The sequence below is a fragment of the Camelus dromedarius genome, chromosome 5 (assembly GCF_036321535.1).
Source record: "Camelus dromedarius isolate mCamDro1 chromosome 5, mCamDro1.pat, whole genome shotgun sequence".
Lineage (NCBI taxonomy): Eukaryota > Metazoa > Chordata > Mammalia > Artiodactyla > Camelidae > Camelus > Camelus dromedarius.
The window spans coordinates 28904723-28931293 of record NC_087440.1 but is presented as its reverse complement, the minus strand read 5'-3'; the positions used below and the strand labels follow the sequence as shown (position 1 = coordinate 28931293).

The window sequence follows — 26571 nt, the reverse complement described above, 5'->3', positions numbered from 1 at the left end:
TGCTGAATTAGATATAAAACTGGTTAATGTTCAACAGGCCATCAATATCTGGGGTTACCTCTTCCACGGGACAGAAATTATGTGCATCTCTACTGAGCAAAAAGCTGTAAGTGAAAAAGGGAACTTAACTAAGTCTATACCCCTTAATAAATACTTACTAGATGAATTAAGTATATTCCCCTAGATAATTTTTGGGTAACCTTCATGTAATATAATATTGAAAGAATGTACCCCAAACTTTTTGCCTTCGACTTTTGTATTTTTTATGAGTTTGTTGTCCTGTTAATTTTCTTCCCTTATGACTTGTCACTTCATTCTATTTATTTGCTTTTTACCATTCTACTACATTTGAATTACTAGAGCAGAAGAAGATTACGTCAGCAATTATTAATTTATACTCCTTTATTTAAAATGTATTTTATTTTAATGATTTCCATAATTAACATATTTTAAACCTAATAAAATTGTATTGGGGACCTTATTTTGAATTAAATAAACTTACTGCACTTATTTGCATATCCTTGTATTAACAGTCTTCTGGTGAATTATTCTGTATTTTTCAGATTTGCTGTGCTCTAACAATTCTCGTGGTTGGTTTCCTATTGTTTCTCCAGGCAGTGAAGGGTATGGACACACATCTCTTCCTCTCCATCTCTGTTTCCACCCTGTCTCTCTTCTACTCTGTTTCTAATCCAGGTGTTCCCATCCTTTTCCATTATTCTAACTTTCATATTTACTTATGCTTGCTGCTTAGTTGTCGTTTAAATCTTTGAACACAAAATAAGACTTAGTTGACAAAATGTGTCAAGATTTCTGAGTTCTGCAACTTTTTTCAGGAAAGTTTTGGACTTTTTTCCATTTAAAAATTAGAAAATAAATTTTTCTTTCACTAGAGATTCCCCTGGGTCCTTTAATAAAATAAAGATTTAAAATGTATAAAGACAAAATGGTAAATCTTTATTTTTTTATAAGAAAATTACACACCTCTTTTTCCCTCCCTCATAATCCTATGAGACAGTTCCCTTGGTCTGATGACCTCAGTCTGAGCATCCCAGAACTCTGATGCATCACTTGGTCACCACCCTCTACTAAAGCTCATTAGTCACTTCTCTCAAAATAGCAGTGTTTTAAATAGCTTATTGTCCTAGGGAACGTGGGTGGAAAGAAGTGGGCAGTGCTTGTACACAAGAGAAATTTTAGTTTGTGGAACTTCTCTGACTCCCTGACCCTGTGGTATCTGAGATCTTTTGATAGATTAGGTAGGTAGTGGTGGTGGAGAGGGGTGGAGGGGCTGGTGGACTATACTCTACCTCAAGAGGAATCTCCTTCTCAGGTTCCTATGCTTCCAGAGAGGGAGGCTGTAAACAATGAGCAGGAGCAGAAATTGTATAGAGAACGGCACATGAAAGAGACTGAAGTTGATTTTTTTGTAGTTTTATTGATAAATAATTGACATACACCACTGTGTAACTTTAAGGTGTACAGCATGATGATTTGGTTTATATATATATATACATACGTACATACATATATATAGTGAAATGTTGGGTTTATTTAACATCCATCATTTCGTATAGGTACAATTAAAAGAAAAGAGAAAAAATTATCCTTATGAGAACTCTTAGGATCTATTCTCCTAACAACTTTCCTATGTACCACACAGCAGTGTTAACTCTAGTCATCACATTGTAGTGAAGTTGATTTTTAGTGGGAATCCAATTTGGAGAATCAAGATGGGGAAAAAAGTAGTTACCACAAGCTGACAATTGCTGTCCCTGCTTTTAAGATCTCTGATCCATATTCTGTGTTCTCCATAAACCAGGTCATCTTTGATTCACTTGCTGTATTGCCCAGAGTGTAAATTGGTTAAAGAATTTCAGTGTGACCTCTAGCCGCCAAAGATCTCTATCTCTTTTGATACTCCATTCTGCTTATTATACCAAATACATGTGTTACTTTAAAATTCTAAGTATTAAGTTCCTGAGTATTTCTGAATGGTATCACAAAAATATTCCATCTAGTTTTTGTCCAAGTTTGTGATTCCCATCTTCAGCAAGACTCTAACAGTTGCTTGGAAATTTTATCTTTTAGTAGATTATAGATTTCTACCACTCTACAAATTTTGTGCACATAGCATATTGTCTTACTTTCCACATTTTCCCTGAAAAAAGCTTTTCTTCTATATTATTGAAATTGTAATTTCTGATTTTTCTTTCTCCACTTGGTCACCATTTGTTATCTCTCTGCAATCTTGATTTTCTATTTACTGTTTGATTTCACCTGCTATCCTTAATGGCACCAAAGGTATCTCAGCCCAAAATCCATGCCTTTTTCTTAGGCCTTTTCTTTTTGATCTCTTTGTAGCATGTGAAAGTAAGAGCCATTACTTCTTTCACATTCCTTTCTCCCTTATTTTTCTTGTTGTGCACAGAAACAGGGCTTTTTAGAGGCAAATAATATATAAAATAGTGGTAATAGTAATGTAATAAGGATGGTGACAAATACAAGATATTTGTTTTTTGGGGGCCTTGCATGGATTCTCCATTAACTTTCTTTTATCTCTTTATATATCATCCTTTAAACAAATCAGTTGTCTCTGACTTCAAATTTGAATGACTTACAGATTTTTGTCTCTACCTGGGATCTTCCTGGCTTGTCAACTATTACAGTTTCTTATGAATAAATTGCCTCTTGATTTTGGTGAATCTTTCACTGGCACCAAAACCTCAGTGTATTTTGGTTCTTTCCCATTCTAGTCAGCAACCACTTTTCTCCCTCTTACCTTGTAGCAATAACAGGTAGATTTAAATCTAGGCTCTGCCACTATTAGCTATGAAATCTTAGGTAAGATAATTTATGTATGTGTTAAATGTTTACATGTGTAGGATGAACTATTCTTCTGAGTTAAATAAGATTCTTTTTTTTTTCCATCTTTACTGAGGTATAATTGATACATCATATTGTGTAAGTTTCAGGTGTACATTTTAAAAAATTCTTATTTAAACTTCACAATAGGAATTGTTTGAGATTATGAACAAATTACCATATTTTTCATGATTCAGTCAAATAACAATGGATTTGGAATCAGAAGGCCTGATTTTTAGTTCCAAACTAAGTAACTCTGTGTCTTGGAATAAGTTGCTAACTTCTCTGAATTTGAGATTCCTCATCTACAAATGAAAATAATTCTACTATTGGAAATATCTACCCAACATCTAATCATAAGGATCCAATATGTAAAAGCACTTAGTAAATATGTGCCAAACAGATAATGTATGCTTTTCTAGCTCTGAAATTCCATCATTAACTATTTCAGGAATTTTTGAAATATGATTTAAGAATATATGTATTTTCTTCTGTGACTTTTAAGAATGACACAGAAGACAACTACTAATTATATCATGAAATCTGGAAGATAGAAACTATGTAAGTTCTCTGCTCTGCTGGCTGCTGTTGAAACTGTTGCTTCCTTATCTCTCCCTCCCTTGCTCCCTCCTCTCTTTTCCTTTTACATGCTTCTGGTGTTTCTTAAAACTACAGAAGTTAAGCCATGGACCACTATATAAGCCTTGAAATGAGTTTTTCTTACTGCACAGCTGGAAATTTATACCAAGAATATCGGGCACTCTCTTGAGAGTGGTTGAGAAATGTGTTTATGCTCAGTTTTGATTTTGGAAACTTTCTTTGTTCCTACTGGACTTAATGTGAAAAGATGGTGGAGTAGGAAAACAGGCACTGTGAAAATTATAGTCTAGGAAAAAAATAACAGCTTTACTTCAGAGATCTTTGTTACTTATTTCATTCAGTATTTTAAGAAACATAAGAGGCAGAAGAAATGGTCTTTATCCTCCTCAAAGTTACAATATATTTCAGGAGAGAAAATCTGTAATATTAGAGCTATTGAAGAATTATGATAAGTAGCAAAGGATTTGCTCTAAATAAGGGATCAGTTATTTTCTTTTCTCAGAATCCCTTCCCTTCTCCTCTCAGCTTATTAAACTCCTACTGAGTTTTCAGACTCACATCAAGTCCATTCTCCAATGTAAAGCTGTCTCTGAATTTCCCAATGCTCTCTGTCCTTCCTGGCCAACAACAAATACCTGGAGCTTCTCCTATGATATCATATTTTAGGTGGAGAGTTACTAATTTTCAATTAAAATTTAAGTTTCCTGACTTCCAGTAATAAGAGAGAGAAGAGATTAATATAAAGTAGAGTTACTAGGGAAATTTTCATGGAAGAAATGGGGTTTTGCTTTACCTTTAAAGGATGAGCGGTGATTGGAAATGTTCTTACGTTGCACTATGCAATACATAACCACTAGCTACACGTAGCTATTGAGCACTTGAAATGTGGCTAGTGCAACCAAGAAAATAGATTTTTAATTTCATTTAATGACCACATGGAACTACTGGCTACTGTTTTGCACTGAGTAGGGTTTGCCTTATGTCTTCTCAGCCTACTTTTCTACCATGTAGACTCTGAAGCCATATGTGGACTAGAAAATCTAGATTCTCTGTCTATAACTAGTTGCTTGTTCCTTACTGGACCACTGTTTTCTCATTGGTAAATGATTAACTTGGACTAAATAATCACTAGTGAAATTTGCAGGATAATTTTATGACCAGTTTCACTCATCATGCACAACTGAGGGGTGTGTGTGTGTATGTGTGTGTGTACAAGCACCCACCTTAAAAGGCAAAGTTTGGGATCCATTTTTTCTATTGCTGGATTTCTCTTGCCTTTTCACTTATAGCCCTGAGGCTTTTTGTGCATCCATGTACCTTTATTTTACCAGCCCTTAACTGTTAAGGCTGCAGCCTCCCCCTTTTCTCAACTCATCCAGCTTTTACCTGCACATCTAAATATTATAGGAGCAGGAGGGCTAAACACAGACGTGTTTGACCCACAAGCAAGAGAACATATCTTCCATGGTAACAGTGTATTCCCTACAAAACTGAGTAAGAACAGGAGAGGTTCATGTAGTACCCTACAGTTTGGGTCAGGAAAGAGACTGGGCATTAGATCCCAGACTATTGGGAGATTTGAAGAAGGGAGATGAGATAGGAAGGATAAAAGGGACTAAGGGAGAAGGAGAAACAGGAGAGGAACAATGATTCTATGATAATTATGATGTTAGTGTGCATTTCTTCATCCCCAGCAAATTCTAAAAGTAGGGGTCCAATAGCTATAACCAAGCTATATCACAAACCTCAGGGATTGTGAAGAATCTCATGAGATAGATCAAATTGGCTACCTTACCTTCCTTGAACTTCCTATAACAAGCCCCTGGCCAACCTTGCACTTCTTGGCCCTGTCCTGGCTGATAAGCACCCTACTAGGTAATTTCACTTGTACCTGGGCACCTATACAGATACCCTGTGCCATGAATATCTATTCTCCCTTTTCCTTGGACCTGTCATAGTCTAGAGTCACCCCTGTTGTCTGTGCCTGGTTCTCTTACGCTCACCTCTACTCTGTGGGCATTACAAAAACAATTGTAGATAGTAACATATAATGACTCAAGAGGGATATTATATGCCTGAGATTTCTTAGTCTCACCTCACAACTTGAATGGCTGAAGAATTGTTTAAAGAACAATTTTGAAATAGAACTAGTTCTGTTTGGGGGGTTCTGACAAATGCCATCTGCACCTCTTCTTTCTTCTTCTCTATGTGATGCACTGTACCACCTTCCCTTCCCCTCCCAATCCTTGCCATGCACACTACTATGTTCTCATATTTGTTCTAATCTCTTGTGCTTATAGATGAATAGTCCTGGGGGCTGTAGTAAAAGGGATATTGCGTGTGGACGTGACCCAATTGCTTTAGGTGACAACGAGTGAAATGCTTACTTAGTGGTGATACGGCCTTCAAAAAGAATTGAGGGGATTTACAGTCTTCATCATGTCAATATCCTTGAATAAATAATCATTATAATATAGAATTATTAACATTCTTATTTATAAGTTTCTTTTCCCTTTCTTTCATCTGGAAACATTCCAGCTGATAAATCAATGGATGGAACAAATTACTCTATGGTGTCAGAGTTTGTATTCCTGGGACTCACCAATTCCTGGGAAATACAATTCCTCCTCTTTGTGCTCTCTTCTGTTTTTTATGTTGCAAGCATGATGGGAAACTCCCTCATTATTCTCACTGTGACTTCTGACCCTCGCTTACACTCCCCCATGTACTTTCTGTTGGCCAACCTCTCCTTCATTGACCTGGGAGTTTCTTCTGTCATTTCTCCCAAGATGTTTATGACCTTTTCAGAAAATGTAAAGTCATCTCCTTTGGTGGCTGCATCACTCAAATCTTCATCCACAGCACTGGTGGTGTGGAGATGGTGCTACTCATCGCCATGGCCTTTGACAGATACGTTGCTATATGTAAGCCTCTTCACTATCTGACTATTATGAGCCAAAAAATGTGTATTCTGCTTCTGGTTGCTGCATGGATAATTGGCTTGATTCACTCTGTGATTCAGCTGGTTTTTGTTATTAAATTGCCATTCTGTGGCCCTAATATATTAGACAGCTTTTACTGTGACTTTCCTTGGTTCATCAGACTTGCCTGCACAGATACCTACAGGCTAGAGTTCATGGTGACAGCCAACAGTGGGTTTATATCTCTGGGATCATTCTTCATATTGATTGTCTCCTACATTTTTATCCTCATCACTGTTCAGAAACACTCTTCAGGTAGTTCATCTAAGGCCCTCTCCACTCTGTCAACTCATGTCATGGTGGTGGTTTTGTTCTTTGGTCCTTGCATCTTTGTTTATATCTGGCCTCACCCCACATCACACCTAGACAAATTCCTTGTTGTTTTTGATGCAGTTCTCACTCCTTTTTAAAATTCAGTCATCTATACATTCAGGAACAAAGAAATGAAAGTGGCAATGAGGAAAGTATGCAGTCAATTTATTATTTATAGAAGGATTTCTTAAATGCCAAAAGTACTGTGTCTCCTTTCTGACTTGGAGTAGCATTAAATTTCTATTATTTTAATATCAGGAGTTACAAAGTACTTTACTAATATTTAAGTGCCCCAGCTTAAAATAGCATGGTTTTTTAAAAAATCTTAACTGAGAAGTTGTGTTGCTGCCTATGGTTAGAGAAGGCATGTGGTATGGTAAAAAGTGTTTTCTGGAGAAGACCAATTGGTTGTCTCTCAGAAGACATTACCTTGATGAATATACTGTGGTCTAGACTTCAAAGTTCAGTCTCTTTAATGTCAGAGTGAGTTATGTAAAGGAGTGCTGTTTGACATTAAATAAATTTATATTAGATGAAAGTATATGCATCAAGATCCCCATTTATTAATTTGCCACCAAAAAATCAGGAAAATGGCCTGACCTTTCACATAGCTATAACGCAGTTTTTCACTGTGGGGAAATTTCACTGTAGGGAATTTGTTAGTCAGGTGGTGATATGAATGTTAATGAGCAGGGAATCAGAGCAAGAAACATTAGCTGCATTATTCAAATATTTAATCATATCAGATTTTGATGCTTAATACCTTTATCTCCCTATTAGGATGTGCCTGTCATCACATTTCGAAAATAAGATCCTTAGGCCAGGAGTTTTACCTGGACAGTGCTGGTTGGTCATCACAAGGTTTACCTTTTGACTCTTATTCATACTATATCACAGGCTCTAGTACTGACAGAGTCATTCTTCTTTCTATATGTAACCAACCAGCTTCTTCCTTTTCTTCTGCTGGCAGGACTGTTCCTGTTGGATTTGAATGATTTGAGTCATTGCAAACTAAATTTTAGTTTGGGAGATATTTTATATGGGACTGTATTTAGTTCTAGTGGAATGAGGGACTTGCATCAACAAATTTATAAATATCAATTCATACCCATTTCAGTAAAGAAGAACCAAGGTTCATTCTGAGAGATATAGTGCAAATGACTCTGATCCTTATACATCCTTTTACATAGTCCATTCATCTTAACCAGTTTATCATTAGTCCTTTGGTCTTATAAGTGGCTCTTATGTACTTTATAACTTATGATACTTAATAATTTGTTTGTCTTTTTTAATTTCCATTGCCCTTATATTATTTATTCATTTTTTGCGTCATTTTTTTGGACCCTTGGAAAACCAATATCTGTATATCAGTTTCTTTGATTTTTGTATGCTAGTACCTTTTCAGGTGTTATTAATCTCAACTCTTTGAATTACATGTGTCAGGAATCCAATCAAAATAAGCTTGAAGCAAAAAATATAATTATCAGAGTAATGCAAATTAAAACCACAATGAGGTATCCCCTCACACCAGTCAGAATGGCCATCATTCAAAAGCCCACAAACTATAATTGCTGGAGAGGGTGTGGAGTACAGTTTGATGCAGCCATTATGGAAAACAGTATGGAGATTCCTCAAAAAACTAAAATTAGACTTACCATATGATCCAGCAATCCCACTCCTGGGCATATATCTGGAAGGAACTCTAATTCGAAGAGATACGTGCACCCCAATGTTCATAGCAACACTATATACAATAGCCAAGACATGGAAACAAGATTATTCTGTATAGCACAGGGAAATATATACAAGATCTTATGGTAGCTCACAGAGAAAGGAATGTGACAATGAGTATATATATGTTCATGTATAATTGAAAAATTGTGCTCTACACTGGAATTTGACACAACATTGTAAAATGATTATAAATCAATAAAAAAAAATGTTAAAAAAAATGTCCATAGACAGATGACTGGCTAAAAAAGCAGTGGTATATTTATACAATGGAATACTAGTCAGCCATAAAAAATAATAATGCCATTTGCAGCAACATGGATGGATCTGGAGATTGTCATTCTAAGTGAAGTAAGCCAGAAAGAGAAAGAAAAATGCCATATGATATCACTCATATGTGGAATCTAAAAAAAGAAGAGAAAAGAAAACATTAATGAACTTAACTACAAAACAGAAACAGACTCACAGACATAGAAAACAAACCTATGGTTACTGGGGGTAAAAGGCATGGGAGGGGATAAGTTGGGAGTTTGAGAATTGCTAATACTAACTACTATATATAAAATAGATTAAAAAAAATTTCTTCTATATAACACAGGAAACTATATTCAATATCTTGTAGTAATCTATAATGAAAATATGAAAATGAATATATGTATATGTATGACTGAAACATTATGCTTTACACCAGAAATCGACACATTGTAACTGAGTATACTTCAATAAATACAAAAAAAAAGCTTAAAACAAAAAATAAATGTATAGTTTCAATTTTGCAAGAGGAAAAGATATAGATATCTGTTGTACAACAATGTGAGTATACTTGACATACTGAATTGTACACTTAAAATGGTTAAGAGTTAAATTTTATGCTGTGTGTGTGGTTTTTTTACCACAACTTAACATAAAAATTTATTTTTAAAAAAGGAACTTATTGACTTGGGTTTTTTAGGATTTCCAGTAGCAGAGTCCACCCTGCAAACTCCAAGGATTCTCTCAATTTCACACTTTTTTAATATAGAATTAATCTTTAATTCTTTCACTCGTTTTACACTGATGGAGCAGGGAGGGCAGTTAGGTTTGTTTGTTTGTTTTATTTTTAACAGAGTTATTGAGCATTGAACCAAGAATACACAATGAGGATAGAATAGTCTCTTCACTAAATAGTGTTATGAAAACTGACTATCCATGTGCAAAGGAATAAAATTGGACCCTTATCTTATACTATACACAAAAACCAACTCAAAGTGGATTAAGGACTTAAATGTAAGACCTGAAACTGTAAACTCCTGGAAAAAATCATAGGCAAAATTTCCTTGACATTGGTCATGGCAATGATTTTTTTGATTTGACAACGAAAGCACGGGCAGCAAAAGAAAAAATAAACAAGTGAGACTGCATCAAACTAAAAAGTTTCTTTACAGCAAAGGAAGCAATCAACATAGTAAAAAGGCAGCCTTCAGAGTGAGAAAAAACACACATATCTGATAAGAGGTTAATACCCAAAATATGTGAGGAATTCATAAAACTTAATAGCAAAAAAATTTTAAAATAGGGCAAAGGACCTTAATAGACATTTCTGCATATCAAAACCACAATGAGATAGCACCTCACACATATTAGGGTGACTATTATCAAAAAGTCAAAAGAAAACAAGTATTGGCAAGGATGTGAAGAAAAGAAGCCTTGTACATTTACACAAGAGTGTAAAATGGTACAGTTAATATGGAAAATGATATTCAGGTACCTCAAAAAATTAAAAATAGAACTACCATATGATCCAGCAATCCCACTTATGGACATATATTTAAAAGAAATAAAAATCATTATGTCTGAGATATCTGCACTCCATGTTTATTTTAGTATTATTCATAATAGCCAAGATATGGAAATAACCTAGGTTCCCACCAAATGAATAGATAAAGAAAATTGGTATAATGATAAATGATAAAGTGGTATATAGATATTATGGAATATTATTCAGCCTTAAAAAAGAAGGAAATCCTGCAATTCACAAAATATGGGTGTCCTTGTGGAGATTTTCCTGGGTGAAATAAGCCAGACATAGAAAGACAAATACTGTGTGATTTCACTTATGTGTAGAATCTAAATAAAGGAGGAAACAGAATAGAATGGTTGTTACTAAGGACTGGGGGTGGGTTAAAGGGGAGATCCTAGTCAAAGGGTACAAATTTTCAGTTAGAAGATGACCTAAGGTACAGCATGTTGACTAGAGTAGGTAAGAATGTACTGTATACTTGAAATTTGCTAAGAGAATGGATCTCAAGTGTTCTCACTACAGAAAAAAAAAAAAGGAGAGGAGGTAACTATGTGAGGTAATAGATATATTCATTAGTTTGGCTTTGGTAATAATTTTACAGTGTTTACATAGATCAGAATATGTTGTACAACCTAATATATATAATTTTCATTCGTTAATCATACCTCAATAAAGTTGGGAAAAAAGAAATACAAGTAAATCTCTGTCTACTGCTAACTATTGAAATACAGACATCTGTTATTTTAACACCTACTAATGTGATGCAGAAACCATTTCAAAACAAGCTCCTACTGGTAAATATAGTAACTAAGAATAGACAGTTTTGTGTATGCTGTAAAGAGCGTACTTGAAGCTTAGTGTTCTTTTTTCTTTAAGCCCTTGTTGGGGTGCTGTAGAGGAGCCTAATGGCGTACAATCAGGAAGCAGTGTATCATTTCTCATTCATTGCCAGCTGTCAGTCAGTCATTAATACTGGCTCATCTTCTGCCTGGACTAGTGCAAACTCTGGTTCTATAAGAATGAAAGAATCCCATGAGGTGTCCACCCAGGCTTCAGTTTTCTCCTCAAATAACATGAGTCTATCATGAACTAAATATCTCCAAGGAGTAGATGGTACAGTGCCCTCCGCTCACGCATAACTGAGTTTGAATACAAGGAAGTTTCAAAGTTATTTTATTATGTAAACTATCTCTGAGTGTTGACCTCTTTGAAGAGTAAATAGATGAATATTTTAATGATATATTAAAATAACAGAACCCAAATCTTAATTGCATTATATTTTATTGAGTTGATGCATGTTTTATAGTTGTTATTTTATGCTATTAAGTAGAGAGAGAAAATATGTTCAGATTTTAAAGGTACAGGTAAAATGGACCCACCAATTTGGGAGGCATTGGAGTATGGTCATTAAGAGCAGAGATGCTGGAACAGAAGCTGCTAAAATTTACAACCCGGCTCTAGTACTTACCAACTACGTACATACGGCAACCCTCAGCCAAAGGCTAATTTTGCCCCCCAGAAAATCCCTAACTTGGTTAAGCTAATATATTAGCCTGTAATTGTCCTAATAAGTGTGTATTTGACAAATTAACTAACACTTTTAAAGTCCAAGATAAAATAAAAAGAAAAATGAATGTAGAAGAATAAAACAGCTTCCTAAAAGATTTCTGAAAATTATCAGGGGTCTAAGAAGATGGATTCATTACAAAGATCTTCCAAAAACTTCAAGCCTGAAGGGATGTGAGTATATATATGATGTGTTAAAAGAATCTTTAAAATAAGTAGACATTAGTGTACTTTTACCATAGTTATTAGTTTTCATATTAATAGCTCATTTATAGATCGAAAGATTTTGTCTCTGGCCTATCCTTGTGTCCCCAAAATTCTAAACTGCCACAGCTGTTTAGTCATAGAAACCATGATCCAATGATAGAAACAGATCAAGAAATGCAGTAATGTTCATATACGAAATTCTTTTTTTATTGTTATTTATTTATTTATTTATTTATTTATTTATTTATTATTTTTATTGAGTTATAGTCATTTTACAATGGTGTGTCGAATTTCAGTGTAGAGGACAATTTTTCAGTTATACATGAACGTACATATATTCTCATATATGAAATTCTTGAAGCTTACTTAAGATAACTGCCAAACCTTAGTGAATGCCCATAGAGTATTCATTAGAGTAGAAAAGCAATATAGACAGAGGACTACTATTTAATTGTGGGCTTTTAGTAAGTGACATAGATAAAAGCCATGAATTAGACCATGGATGAGTGATATCATTATCATCCAGTTATAAAATAACCAGGACCCTGTTCAAGAAATTTCTTTTTGGGGCTGCAAATAAAGAAGGAAGTTGGAAATACCAATCACATGAAATTGACACCAATGAAAAGAGTAATGACCTCACTGGTGTCACTTCTGCCATCACTGGGTCAGAAATAGAAAGGCAGAAAGCCAGTGGTATAGTCTGTTAGTGGAAAGCTCAAGAATCCAAATTAACAAGTGGGCCTAGATTTGTTTTTTCAATTTTTTAATCTAAAGTGAGAAGAAAGGAGTTTAACTATGTGAGGTGATAGATGTGCTAATTATCTTGATATTGGTAATCATCCCATGATGTATATGTGTATCAAATCACCACGTTGTATACTTTAAGTATATAAAATTATATTTGTCAACTTTTTCTCAATAAGTTGGGGAGGGGAGTGTAGAAACCCGACTTCACATCTCTGTGCCTGAGTATTATCATTTATAAAACAAATGGGTTAAGACAGATGATCTTTCAAATTCCAGTTCTAAAGTTCCACAATTCTATTATAAACCAAACAGTTATCTAGATAGCCAAAGGATATGGGGAAAAAGAAAGCAAACAGATACTAAACTAAGAAGGGAAGAAAATTAAACCAGTGAGAGTTTATGGCAGTTTGGTAAGTAGTTTGAGAAAACGACATTAACCAATTCAAAGTAGGGAAAGAATAACGGTGAAAAGGAATAATATGTTAATTTCCAACATTGAATTGTTGAATACACTGATTGGCACCTTTTGAGGAACAAGACAATTAGAAGTGGTGGATTAAGGTAATAATTAGCTTTGGTTTGAAGCATTTTATATGGTAATTATATGGAGAATGAGCAGAAAGCATTTCTTAATTATTGAAAAAAAACAAGATAAAATACTCACCACCCAGAGTTATCATGAATATTAAATAACATAATTTACATAAAACATCTAGCACAAGATTGGAAATACAGAAAGCTCCAGTGTTAGCTCTCTTTATCCTTATTAATTAAGGTACTAGAGATACACAGTAATGTCGTATATGCCTAAATGTAACCTAGAACATAAAATTCATAGAGATCTAAAATTTTAATGACATCATTTTTTTCTGTTGTCATTGAGGGAAGAGCTAAATTTCTTCATATTTAGAGTATTTAGTTCATATTTCTGTAACTCACAAGCTGATGGCAGAGTTTCTTCATTGCTGCCTTCATCTCCTTGTTCCTGAATGTGTAGATCACTGGATTCAGAAAAGGAGTGAGAACTGCATCAAAGATAGCAAGAAACTTGTCCAAGTGTGATGAGGGGAAGGGCCAAGTATAGAAGAAGATTAATGGCCCAAAGAATAAAACCACCACAGTGACATGAGCTGACAAAGTGGAGAGAGCCTTTGATAAACCACCTGAGGAGTGTTTCCAAACAGTGACAAGAATGAAGATATAAGAAATAATCAGTATGAAGAAGGAACCCACAGAGATGAGTCCACTGTTGGCTGTCACCATGAACTCCAGTCTATAGATCTCTGTGCAAGCAAGTTTGATAAGTTGGGGGAGGTCACAATAAAAGCTGTCCAATTCATTAGGACCACAGAAGGGCAAGTCTACAACAAAAGCCAATTGGGCCACTGAGTGGATGAGGCCAAGGACCCAGGCAGCAGCCAAAATTAAAATGCACGTTTGTGGGCTCATGATGGTCAGGTAGTGGAGAGGCTTACATATGGCCACGTATCTGTCAAAGGCCATGGCAATGAGCAGCACCATTTCTGTTCCCCCAATAGCATGAATAAAGAAGATCTGAGCTATACAGCCCCCAAAAGAGATGGCTTTGCGTTTTCTGAAAATGTCATAAATCATTTTGGGAGCGGCAATAGAGCAAACCCCCACGTCAAGAAAAGAGAGATTGGCTAGCAGAAAGTACATGGGGGAGTGCAAATTAGGGTCAGAGCTCACAGAGAACACAATGAGGAGGTTTCCCATCAGGCTTGACACATAGAACACAGAGGAAAAGAGGAAGAGAAGGAGCTGGATCTCCCAAGAATTGGAGAGTCCCAGGAACACAAACTCAGACACGACAGAGCGGTTGGCTCCACCCATTGCCGCTGCAAGCACAGATAGCACAGTTTTACCTAGAAAAGAGAATAAAGAAGAAATCAACTTTGTGGGGAGTCAGTGATTGCATGAAAATATTGCCTCATTTCATACAGCCAGAACACCTATAATATAACCCCTTAAATAGCAGTTGCAGAAAAGATGCAGTAACTCATTGCCATAAAGCACTTTTCTAACTCCCCCAGCTTCCCTAAAATTTTCTAGGTTTTGAATATAATATTCTGCTGAAACAGAAGGGTTATGAGAGGCAGGATAGCAATGCCCTGGAATAACATGGGGGAAGAAAGAGGAAATGGAAATGGACTTACTGATTTCTCTCTCACAGTTTGTTACTCCTGCCCATGGATTTCCCCAAACCTCTGACAGTTCTGATGACTCATTTTTCTTATCCCCTTGATTACCTCCTATATGCAGTGCTATCAATCTCATTAATACTCTCCTGTTTAGCCTTTCTATTGCAGTTTTATCAAATCACATTCACCTTTCCCTCATAAAGAGAGAAGATAACATAGAAACCCTAAAGGTATCCAACTTTTGGAGCTCAGTTGAGGGAGTGGAAGTGACCACAGAGCTTGAGCTGGGAGAGCATATAACAGAGTTAGGATAAGTCAGAAAAGAGATTTGTGCTGCAGAATCTAAACGTGGATGAGCTAATGCATTGTAGCCAGAAAATTCTATTTGATTGATATTTGTAGATCATTGTCCATGCCATGTTCACTTTTCATGGGTGCATGGAATGTCAGAAAGAACACAGCACTTGGAATCAAAAGAGTTGTAATTTAGTCCTAGCCCTAAATCCATGGAAAGGGCTTAGACTTAATTAGGGCAAGTTATTTCTCCAGTCCCTTCCACACTCAGCTCACTTCTTGAAGTCAGTTTCATCATCTGGAAAATAAAGGAACTGAGGTGGATGATGCTAAGTAATACTTTCAAGCCCAACATTTCCATGATTTCATAGCACGGTGCCAGCCCAGTATGTAATGAAACTCACCATAATGATGGTATTCTCTGCAATGGATTGCTATCATATTCACCACCTTTTCCCTCATCTGCAGTTGGTTATTGGTCCCATATCCCATAGAAAGCCCTCTCTTCATATTTAATCTCCCTCTTCTCTAATTCCATTTGTACCACTTACATGATTTATTAGCAAATTATTGTAAATTAGCTATGTCGTTTATTTTACCCTTTATCATAACCATCAGTAGTCAATCAACAAATATCTTCTAGATACCTACTAAGCACAATGCATTGTTCCAGGACATTATGGGTTTCCTGAAGTATTAAAATATTCACTACCCTTAAGGCATTTACATTTTAGCACATACAAAAATATAAATAACAAAAAAAGTACTTAAATAAAGAAAAAGTAGTATGATCATAGAGTTTTTGAAGCAGAAAACATAACTGTGAGCCAGAGTAATCAGGGCTATCTTCAGAAAGAAATCAAGACCTGTGATGCAGTTTAAGATATGGATATAATTTATTTGGATATACAATTCATATCTGAATCAATGGAACAGAATAGAGAGCCCAGAAGTAAACCCACACACCTACCATCAATTAATCTTTGACAAAGGAGGCAAGAGTATACAATGGAGAAAAGACAGTCTCTTCAGGTGGTGTTGGGAAGGCTGGATAGCTGCATGTGAATAAATGAAATTAGAACACTCCCTCACGCAACTTCATATCTGAGTCTTAAAGAATCATTGAGATATAATCAGAGAATATCTCCCGGTCTGAAGTAGTGTTTGATTGTCCATGAAAATAATGAAAACAAGCCAAATTAAAGCAAAAACAGTGGCTACCATGGGCAAGACACAGTAACACCTTTACACACACGATCTTGTTTGATGTTTATAATAACCATAAAAGTTAGTATCAGCTCCTTTTTACAGCAAAGGATATAGAGACTAGGAGGGGGAAAGCAACAGGTTAAAACAGTAAGTGGTAGGCCTTACATTCATTCTCTGATCTGCCTCTTAACTAATATATAGAGAAGACTTTTCTTTCATGACTTTCTGATTATTTAACGCGTTGTAGTCCCTTTCTGGATGCCCCATGCTCTGCTCTCAGTATCCTAGGCAGATCTAAGTAAAAGAAAAGGAAACTTTGTCCTCAAATGTTCACAAGCATCTGGGTTTCTTTAGCTGCTTCAAACACATCCATAATTGATTCTGCCTATTGAAATAACCGTCATAGGAAAAGGCAAATCTGTATAATACCTGCATCTCAGAGTTCCTGGTTGAGTTCCCAGACTGCCATTGTTTTCATCCACATGAACTCCTTCAGCTTCCCATCCAGGACTCTGCTTGTGCTACTTTCTAATTAACAGAGGAAACAAAGGTACTCTGCCTCCACATCAGGAAATAGAATAAAGCCCAGGACTACACTGAGTCAAATTCTGTTCCCACTTACAAGACTTCCTCCTAATCTTTCTAATTCCCTTTCTTGGATCTCAATCTTGGATAGCAATTGATAAAAAGGAAAAAAAAAAAGTAATTTCAGTTTCTGACTTAATGTGCTCTTTCTTCTCATTTGTGTTGATTCTTGTTCATTAAGCTTAGCTGAAGCTGCTTCTGTTGTACAAGATAACAATTAAGTGATTTTTTACGAAATGATCCTGTCACCAGAAATGTCTATTCAGTACTGGCCTTTGGGGACTTCAATACTGTACACCAATATTCCTAAGCTATTTCTGTATTTGTCACCACTGCACTCGTTTAAAGACCTAACATGTGACTATTACCAAAGAGTTAACCTACTCAATTTCCCTTGGTTAAATCTAGCATTTCTCCATTTGCAAAAAGCTGTAAAAATGCTGTTACTGTGAAAGATACAGCTAATTGGCACACAGGAGAGTACTGACCAAATGATACTGATGAGACGGGCTCACCAATATGAGTTCATTTATCCAGGGGAATTGTCACCCAGAATCCTGGCACACCAACACGGGAGGCTGGGAGTGAGTCACAGAAGGGAGGAAAAAGAGATCAGAAAAAATTATAAACACCATTTTCTTTACTTAATTTGAAATATTTATTTCCTGAGCAAGGTATATACTTTTCTTATATTTATATTAAATTAACTCCACCAAAGAAACTTAGCAGAAAAACAGGGAACGTCATAGAAGCTGTGTGTGTGTGTGTGTGTGTATGTGTGTGTGAATTATCTATAAGGCTATTCTGCTCTACAATTAAAAGCTAGCATGTTCATAATCTGTATGAAAGTATTTAGCTATTGATCCAATTACACAGCCCATAATTTCACATCAAAAATGATACTTTTAACTTAGAAATAACTGTAGTGTGTTGGACTTGGTTATGGATTATGAATCAGAAGACTTAAATTCTATTCAAGTTTGATCAGTAACTTACTCTGTAACTTCAGATAATTCACTTCATGTCACTATAGTATTATTTCCACACCTGTAAAATGAGCAGATTATAGAAAGTGATTTCTCCAGTCCCTTCTGGGCCCAAAGCTTTCTGCACTATGTACAGCTATAGTTTTCTTGTTGATTCATGGGGAAAGGAAGAGAGTACAGAAAGAGATGGACATCAAAGAAAAAATCTGATACAAGGTCTGTTTTTGCATATATGGCTTAGCAAACATAAGAAGAAGAAAACTCAGAAGATAAATACAATTCAATCTGAGCATGTTTTTACTAATTATTATAGAAGTAATAAATACAAATTTTAAGAAATAACATATCTGTTTACATTACGTACAGCCCTATAATGGCCTAACTCTGATGACACATAGAAGTAAAGGGGAAAAAAATTAGCTAATGAGAAAAAAATCCTGCTAAGCTTAAACACAGTGTCATTCATTCATTGACATGAATTTCCTACAAAGAGTTGGTGCAGGAAAAAATATGCCACATTTTAAAAACAGCCAGCAGTTAAAAGAAAAGAAAGAAAGAAAGAAAAGGAAGAGAAGAAAGGAAGGAAAGAGGGGGAGGGAGGGAAGGGAAAGGGAGGAGAGAACAGGAGAGGAGAAAGACAAACACTACATTGTCCCTAGAGGGTAGAAACACAGGGGGAAAGAGCATGGTCAGAGGGCCATTCTGTAGCGACCAGGGCAATATGCCTCCATGTATGGAACATCACTCTGCTTTCTCCTTACCTACCTTCACCCCAGGCTCAGAGACAGAACCTTCAACCACAAGAAATGATGTATCCAGAATGAAGAATAGACCCCAAGCTAGGCAAATGGAAAAATTACTCATTTGGAATCTTTACATTAAATTTTCACCACCCCCCCAAAAAAAAGGCCTAAGAAAGAGAAAATATAAAGGAGGAAGTAGAAGAAAGAGATGGAAAGAGGGTAAAAGGATATAGAAAACAAGATATTGGGGCAATATATCGTTTTGTAATAGGAAAGAGTGTAAGATAACCACAAACAACTGTGCTTTCTAAATTGTAAAATGCTAAGTAAATTTGAAGTAATTTGAAAAAATTTTTAATTAATTTATTTATTTTAAATTTAATTTAAATTCCAAAAATTAAAAATAAAAAGAGCCATCACAAGATCTACACAATTAAAAACAAATGTTAGGAAAGAGAGTCCAGAAAAATATCACCACTCAGCAGATAAAAATCATGACCAAATATTTCACCATGAATTTTTTAAAATTACAGGAGTGATCAACTTTATAAAAAAAAAAAAACATCAAGATGTAAAAGCTCAAAAATATTTGACAGGAAAAGAGACTAAGTATGAACAGACATATCTCAAGAAAGAATAGCAGAAAAAATAGTCATCACAGATATGAAGGTAAAATGTCTGTGAAAGAGACCAAGGGGAAGCAGACACTGCTGAAACACAATAGGAGAGATAAAGACAGGGATAAGGACAGCGAAGTGGAAATGATGTAAGAGATTAAAAGGTGTAGAGAGAAGACACAGATACGAAAGTTTCAATGTACACGTAATTGGGGTCCCAAAGAAGAAAACACAATGGAACAGAACACATCGTTAAGGCTCTCACTTAAGAACATTTTCCAGAAATAAAGGAAGACTTGACTTTCCAGATTGAAAGAGCACCCATCCAAAGAACCAAAACCATCAAAAAACTATGACACAGAGTACTCAACACAAGTTACAACATTTGACAACATACAGCACATTTTCTTGATGAAAACTCTTAGCAAACCAGGTGCCCTAAATTTAAGAGTTAGGAAGCTATTAAGCTTGAAACTTGTAAATAAATCAAGGGGAATTTGAATATATATTGATTTGAATAAAAATGAAAACACTTAGAGTCTAATCTTTTAAAAAATTTTTATTGAAATGTAGTTGATTTATAATGCTAGTTTCAGGTGTACAGCAAAGTGATTAGGTTATACATACACGTATTTTCAGATTCTTTTCCATTATATACTATTACAAGAAACTGAATACAGTTCCCTGTGCTACACAATAGGTCCCCATTGTTTATCTATTTTTTATATAGTAATGTGTGTCTGTTAGTCCCCAATCCCTAATTTATCCCTCCCCGCTGTTTCCCCTTTGGTAATCCTATTTTGTTTTCTATGTCCATGACAAATCCTCCTTATTCAGGAGAACAGTTAGTAATATGAACCAAAGCCTTAAGGATATGGTTACTCTTTGCCCAGGAGTTACATAGCTACTTTATTCTAGAAAATAATCAAAAAAATACACAATGATGTGTTATAGCGTGCTTCCTATTAGTAAAATTTGACGACTGACTACATATACACCAAAGGAAAGCTGGTTAAAAAAAATACATGGTTTAATTTATTTTATTCTGAGGCAGAAGCCACTGGGTGAGGACCTTGGATATAGTCTCAGTATTTTCCCTGTTGCTCCGTTTTGTGGCTGTAGGGGTACACATCAGATTGAGAAAAGCCTTCTCAGCTCTAGAGGAATTCATGGAAAGTGAGTCACTCTTCAGACCTAGTCTGCAGTCTGTGGTTTAACTGGTAGTGTCTGTGGGAAGATTGGGTCTGGGGATGGAGGGGGGTTGGTGTTCACTACTGCATTAATGCCCTTGTTACTTATCTCTTGATTTGTTCACAATCCAGGTATAAGATCCTATTTCATCATTACATGTGAAGAAGGAAAAAAATCAATTGAATAATTGTGGCTTTGCTTATTTAACTCCAAAATATTTAATTAAAAAGAAAGAAAAATTAATGTTGTCTGGTTATTCATTGTATAAGCATTTATAAATAATCATATAATCCACTTTCCCCCCTCAAAAAATTTTTTTTATGGTTTAAGCTTCCAGTTATAAACTAGGTCCTGAAGATGTGATGTACAGCATAGTGGCCATAGCTAATAATACTGTATTGTATATTTGAAAGTTGCTAAGAAAATAGATCTTAAAAGTTCTCACCATAAGAAAAAAATTTTAATTGTATGTAATGATGAATGTTAACTAGAATATTGTGGTGACATTTCACAATATATACAAATACCAAATCATTATGTTCTACACCTGAAACCAATGTAATGTTAAATGTCAATTATAACTCAATTTTAAAAATAGGATGAAAATGTTTAATGCATGAAGGCAAGAACTAAAAAAGAGAAGAGCCAAAATATCTTTCCTCAAGCTTGTGAGGGTCTAATCTTTTAGCTGCTGTTTACTGGCAAATTTGTGAAGGGGAGAGGGTAAAGATTTGTTAGAACCATTAATTTTAACCTTAAACATTATCTTCCCATCCTTTACTAACAGTCTGTTGCTGACGATGATCATTCAGAGGTTCATTTGGTAACTCAAAAAGAACAGTGAGGTAGCAAAGGAAACCATTAATAAAAGGAAAAGACAACCTACGAAATCGGGAAAAATATTTGCAAACGATGCAACTGACAAGAGGTTAATATCCAAAATACACAAACAGCTCATCAACTCATTATCAAGAAAACACAATCCAATCAAAAAAAATGGGCAGAAGACCTAAATAGACATCTTTTGAAAGAAGATATACAGATGGCCAACAGGCACATGAAAACATGCTCAGCATCACTAATCATCAGAGAAATGCAAATCAAAACCACAATGAGGTATCTCCTCATTACACCTGTCATGATGGCTATCATCAAAAAGGACACAAAGAGCAAATGGTGGCGAGGATGTGGAGGAAAGGAAACCCTCATACACTGGTAGGAATGTAAATTGGTGCAGCCACTGTGGAAAATAGTATGGAGATTTCTCAAAAAACTAAAAAATAGAACTACAAAATGACCCAGCAATTCCATTCAGGGGTATATATCTGGAAAAAAAACCCCACGAATTTGAAAAGATACATGCACCCCAATGTTCACAGTGGCATTATTTATAATTCCTGAGATATGGAAGAAACCAAAGTGTCCACCAGCAGAAGAATGGATAAAGATGTGATGTATATATACAATAGAATATTAATCAGCCATAAAAAGAAGAATAAAACTTTGCATTTGCAGCAACATGGATGGACCTTAGTAAAATAAATCAGACAGAGAAAGACAAATACTACGTGATATCACTTATGTGTGGAATCTAAAAAAATAATACAACTGACTCTATATAAAAAATGGGAAAACAGATGCACAGACATAGAAATCAAATTCATGGTTGTCAAGGGGGAGATGGAGCAGGGTAAGGACAAGTTAGGAGTATGGGAATAACAGATACAAATTACTATACACAAAATAGATAAGCAACAAGGATTTACTGTATGGAAAAGGGAATTATACCCAATATCTTGTAATAACCTACAATCTGCAAAAAAAAGAAACCCAAATTGCTATGCAGTACACCTGAAATATACAATGTTATAAGTCAACTATAGTCCAATTAAATAAATAAATAAATAATGAAAACAAACTTTCCTTTAAAAAAGAAAAGGACAATGAGATACTCTTTAGTTATTTAAATTATTTCTGAACAATATATCTGTTTTATCATAATTGTATGATGTATTTTATCACATGAAAACTTTTAATACATTACTTCATTATACCATTTATATTTCTTCAGTTAAACAGTTCTGTAATAAATTTTCTTTTGTACTTTCGACACTTTGTTTTTCATTTAGTCAGTAATCTGGTTCCCATAATATAGAAATCCTTTGCATTTTTATTTAGTGTTGCCTCTTTTAGCTGCAAAGTATTCAATCCATTTATAATATTTTAATATTCAAATAGCTTTCTTTGCCATATAAAAATGGTGGCTGTTGCTTAGGAAATAAACAGGTTAAAACATAATTATCTCACACACTGAGGAGTATAGGATTTTACATCATCTATTCCCCCAAAATTTGATTAATTAATGATATTAATGTTTCCTGAGTTGTCACTCTGAGTTATCCCAAATTTCACCTTCCAATCCTAACTAAATCTAAAACCCTTAGTGTCAATTAAATTGGAGTGTGGATGGTCAAGTCCAGATGTTAGCAGCCTCAAATTCTCAAAGCTACCTAGGCTATTTTCTTCATTTTGTTTTTTCCTCCAGATACATAGACACTGAAAAACTCAGAGGGCTTGGATATTGATATTCATGTATATTAGAAAAGATACATCTTTGAGAATCACTACCAAAGAGAAGAGCATCCAACATTTTCTTTTGATGGAAAATGTACCCAATATGCGACATTTCCGCCTTTACCAATGTCTTCAGTAGTAACTGAAAAGGACACTACATTCCAGTGCTGAATTCACCCCTCCCTAGTGTTTTCAGTTTCCTTAGATCAAGGAGCCTGTGAAAAACTGACCAGCTCAGAACAGAGTCCTTAATGAGAGATTTCACAGAGGGTACTGAAAACCAGTACTACACTGAAAAGATTTGTGAAAAGTATAATAAAAGAGATTAACTTCTGAAAATAATCAAGATCAGCCTGAATTTCTTGTACTGTGTGAGAAAAAATTCTTCCTGAAACTTAAAACCTTACCAAGCAGTCTCTTCATTGCCACCTTCATCTCCTTATTTCTAAATGTATAGATAATAGGGTTCATTAAAGGAGTAATAAGGGCATCAAAGATGGCTAAAAATTTATCTATGGGTAAGGTAGGGAAAGGCCACACATAGACAATAATGCAAGGGCCAAAGAAAAAGACCACTACGGTAATGTGAGCTGAGAGAGTGGAGAGGGCCTTGGATGAACCACCTGAAGAGTGTCTGCGAACCGTGACCAGGATGAAGATGTAAGACGCAATCAAGATAAAGAAGGTGCCCATGGAGATGAAACCACTGTTGGCTGTGACCAAAAACTCCAGTCTGTATGTGTCTGTACACGCAAGTTTGATGAATCGAGGAAAATCACAATAAAAGCTATCCATCTTGTTGGGACCACAAAAGGGTAAGTTCACAACAAAAGCAAGCTGGGCCACAGAGTGGATGAGTCCAATGGTCCAGGCAACAGCTAGAAGAGAAATGCACATTCTTAGGCTCATGATGGTCAGGTAGTGGAGGGGCTTACAGATAGCAATGTATCGGTCATAGGCCATGACTATGAGCAGCACCATCTCTGTGCCACCAACAGTATGAATAAAGAACATCTGAGTTATGCACCCTTTCAAGGAGATGACTTTATGTTTTCTGAAAAGGTCATAAATCATCTTAGGGCTTGCAATGCTGGAAACACCTGTGTCAATGAAGGAGAGATTTGCCAACAAAAAGTACACGGGGGAATGTAAATGATGGTCTGAGAGGATTGTGAGCACAGTGAGAAGGTTTCCCAGCATACTTGCTATATAAAATATTGTGAAAAATAGAAAAAGAAGAATCTGAATCTCCCAAGAATTGGTGAGTCCCAGCAACAAAAATTCAGACACCACCGAGCGGTTTCCTCCATCCATCAACTTCGTGCACAAGGCTGACCCTGAAGTTACCTGAAGAGCATAAGAGGGAGAAAAACATAATTTGTAAGTTGGAAGGAAAGTCCTGGCTATACAGTTGCACAAGCAACGAAAACTAAAGATCATTTTGTTGCTGTATACAGTTACTTAGAGCTCACATAGTAAAAGGATCACAAAGAGCCAGAATCAGACATTTTTTTCATGCCTGTATCTTGGGTATCATTTAATCATGGACCTCAAGTCAGGTTTGGGCATCGGTGCATAATCAAGAAGGGAAAATGGAGACAAAGGCAACTAAGAATTTAAGAGAGGTGCATTAAGAAACAAGAGAGATTTGTCCTTCCTAGTATCTACAGTGAAGTATGCCACAACATGGAAACATGTGCAAACAGGCACAGGGAGCTGCTGGAGAGGTGCTGTAATTTATCATTTTTAATGGCTGCCTATTTCACACTGTGGATAGACCATTATTTACTAATTTCCCTATTAACCAGTGTTAACCTAGTTCTAGTTTGGGGGGACCTACAGGCAATGATGCAAAGAAATATGCTTACACATATATCCTTGTGTATTAATGCTTCCCTGTCTATGGCATGAATTCCCAAGAATGGGATCACTGGATCAAAAAACACGTATTTTTAATTTAGTAGTTTTACCTAATTCTTTCCAAAAAGACTGTAATAACACATATTTTCATAAGAATAAATGTTTATACTTTTTCAAATTGTTGCCAGTATAGTGAGTATAAAGTGATTTTGTTACAGTAACTTTCATATCCCTGACGACCAGTCATTTTGAACATGCGTTTTTTTGCAGTTTGGATTTGCTCTTCTGTAAATTGCCCTTCCATGCTTTTTCCTATTTCCTATTATGTTATCTTTTTCTTGTCAATTTTTGAGCTCTCTTTTTATAGTATAGATACTAAGCTTTTGTCATTCATTATATATTTTTCTAAATCAATTACATATTATTTTTGTTTATGGTTTCTTTTGTTATACCCAAGTTCAGTTGTTACATGATTAAATACAGCTCTTAATGTTTTATAGCTTCTGAGTTTAATCTTAAGCTATCCTTTGCTCGTGGATCATACATGTACACTCTCAGATTTTCTTTCAATATTTTATTATTTTTTCTTTTCTATTTAGGACTGTGCTCTATTACTTTTGTATATGGTTTAAAATGTAAGTCCACTTTTAACTTCTTCCAGATGAATAGAATTGTACTGGTACCTTGTGTTATGTGGCCCAATCTTGCCACACTGAATTTACTTACCATTTTCACTGTTGCTGAATTCTCAAATATTTTGGGACCTGCTTCTAAATTCTTTATTCTGTTTCCACTGATACATGTATCAACTTCTGTAAAAGTATCAATAGTTCATAGCAGTGGCTTTATACTATGTCATGGTATCCGACAAAGCAGGTCCCTCCTTCGTTGTTGGTATTTTCCATGTTTTCTTGGTTATTCTTGAGTATATAATATTCCATTTAACTTAAAGACCCCAAAACTCCATTGGACCTCTTGATTCAAATTGCATTAAATTTGTACATTAACTTCTAATGAAGTAACATTGTTATGATGGTGTCTTCCCATTCAAAAACATCAAGCATCTATCCATCTGTTCAAACCTTGTTTCATGTTCCTTAATAAGATTTTGTCATTTTTTTGACATGTTCTGTAACTTCTCTGTGAAAATTATTCCTGTGTATTTTTTAAACTTTTTTTTCTTGGCAATGTGAATGGAGTATCTTTTCCATTTCTAGGTTCCTGTTGCCAGAAAGGAGAAATACTCTTTTTGTCTTATATGTAGCCACCTTATCACATTTTCTGATTGAGCATAGTAGGTTTTTTACTGAAATTCCTTAGGTTTTCTTAAGGAAATGGATTAATCTTGAAGCCTTTTACATGCTATTATTATTTTTTCTTGAAATTAGCATCTGCTTCTTCCAATGCAGCTCTTCTTTCAGATCTATTACAATACTACAAGCATCCCATCCATCCTGCTCTTCTCAAGTCTTCATTTGCTTTCACTAATCATAACTGAAATTCTGGAACACAGGACAACTGATCTCTCCCCATCTAACCTGAATATGGCCATCAGACG

General features: G+C 35.3%; 3 protein-coding genes and 1 pseudogene across 3 annotated transcripts in view; 2 read left to right on the top strand and 2 right to left on the bottom strand.

The window, feature by feature from the left end:
• LPCAT4 (lysophosphatidylcholine acyltransferase 4) overlaps nucleotides 1-26571 on the top strand; it is an 88962-nt gene that overhangs the window by 12654 nt on the left and 49737 nt on the right. The gene's annotated exons all lie outside the window — the stretch shown is intronic.
• LOC105090022 (olfactory receptor 4F3/4F16/4F29-like) lies at nucleotides 5979-6949 on the top strand (annotated as a pseudogene).
• Nucleotides 13708-14655, bottom strand: LOC105089971 (olfactory receptor 4F3/4F16/4F29-like). Its single transcript, XM_010981153.3, has one exon. The coding sequence runs from the start codon at nucleotides 14644-14646 to the stop codon at nucleotides 13708-13710; it is 939 nt and encodes a 312-aa protein (XP_010979455.1). The 5' UTR covers nucleotides 14647-14655.
• On the bottom strand, nucleotides 23472-24476 carry LOC105090023 (olfactory receptor 4F3/4F16/4F29-like). The gene has a single exon (XM_010981214.3). It carries the CDS (start codon nucleotides 24465-24467, stop codon nucleotides 23502-23504), a length of 966 nt encoding a protein of 321 aa, XP_010979516.3. The 5' UTR covers nucleotides 24468-24476; the 3' UTR covers nucleotides 23472-23501.

What these genes read in the sequence shown, in the direction of transcription:
- LOC105090023 (XM_010981214.3), bottom strand. Translation starts at nt 24,467, where the DNA reads ATGGATGGAGGAAACCGCTCGGTGGTGTCTGAATTTTTGTTGCTGGGA.
- LOC105089971 (XM_010981153.3), bottom strand. Translation starts at nt 14,646, where the DNA reads ATGGGTGGAGCCAACCGCTCTGTCGTGTCTGAGTTTGTGTTCCTGGGA.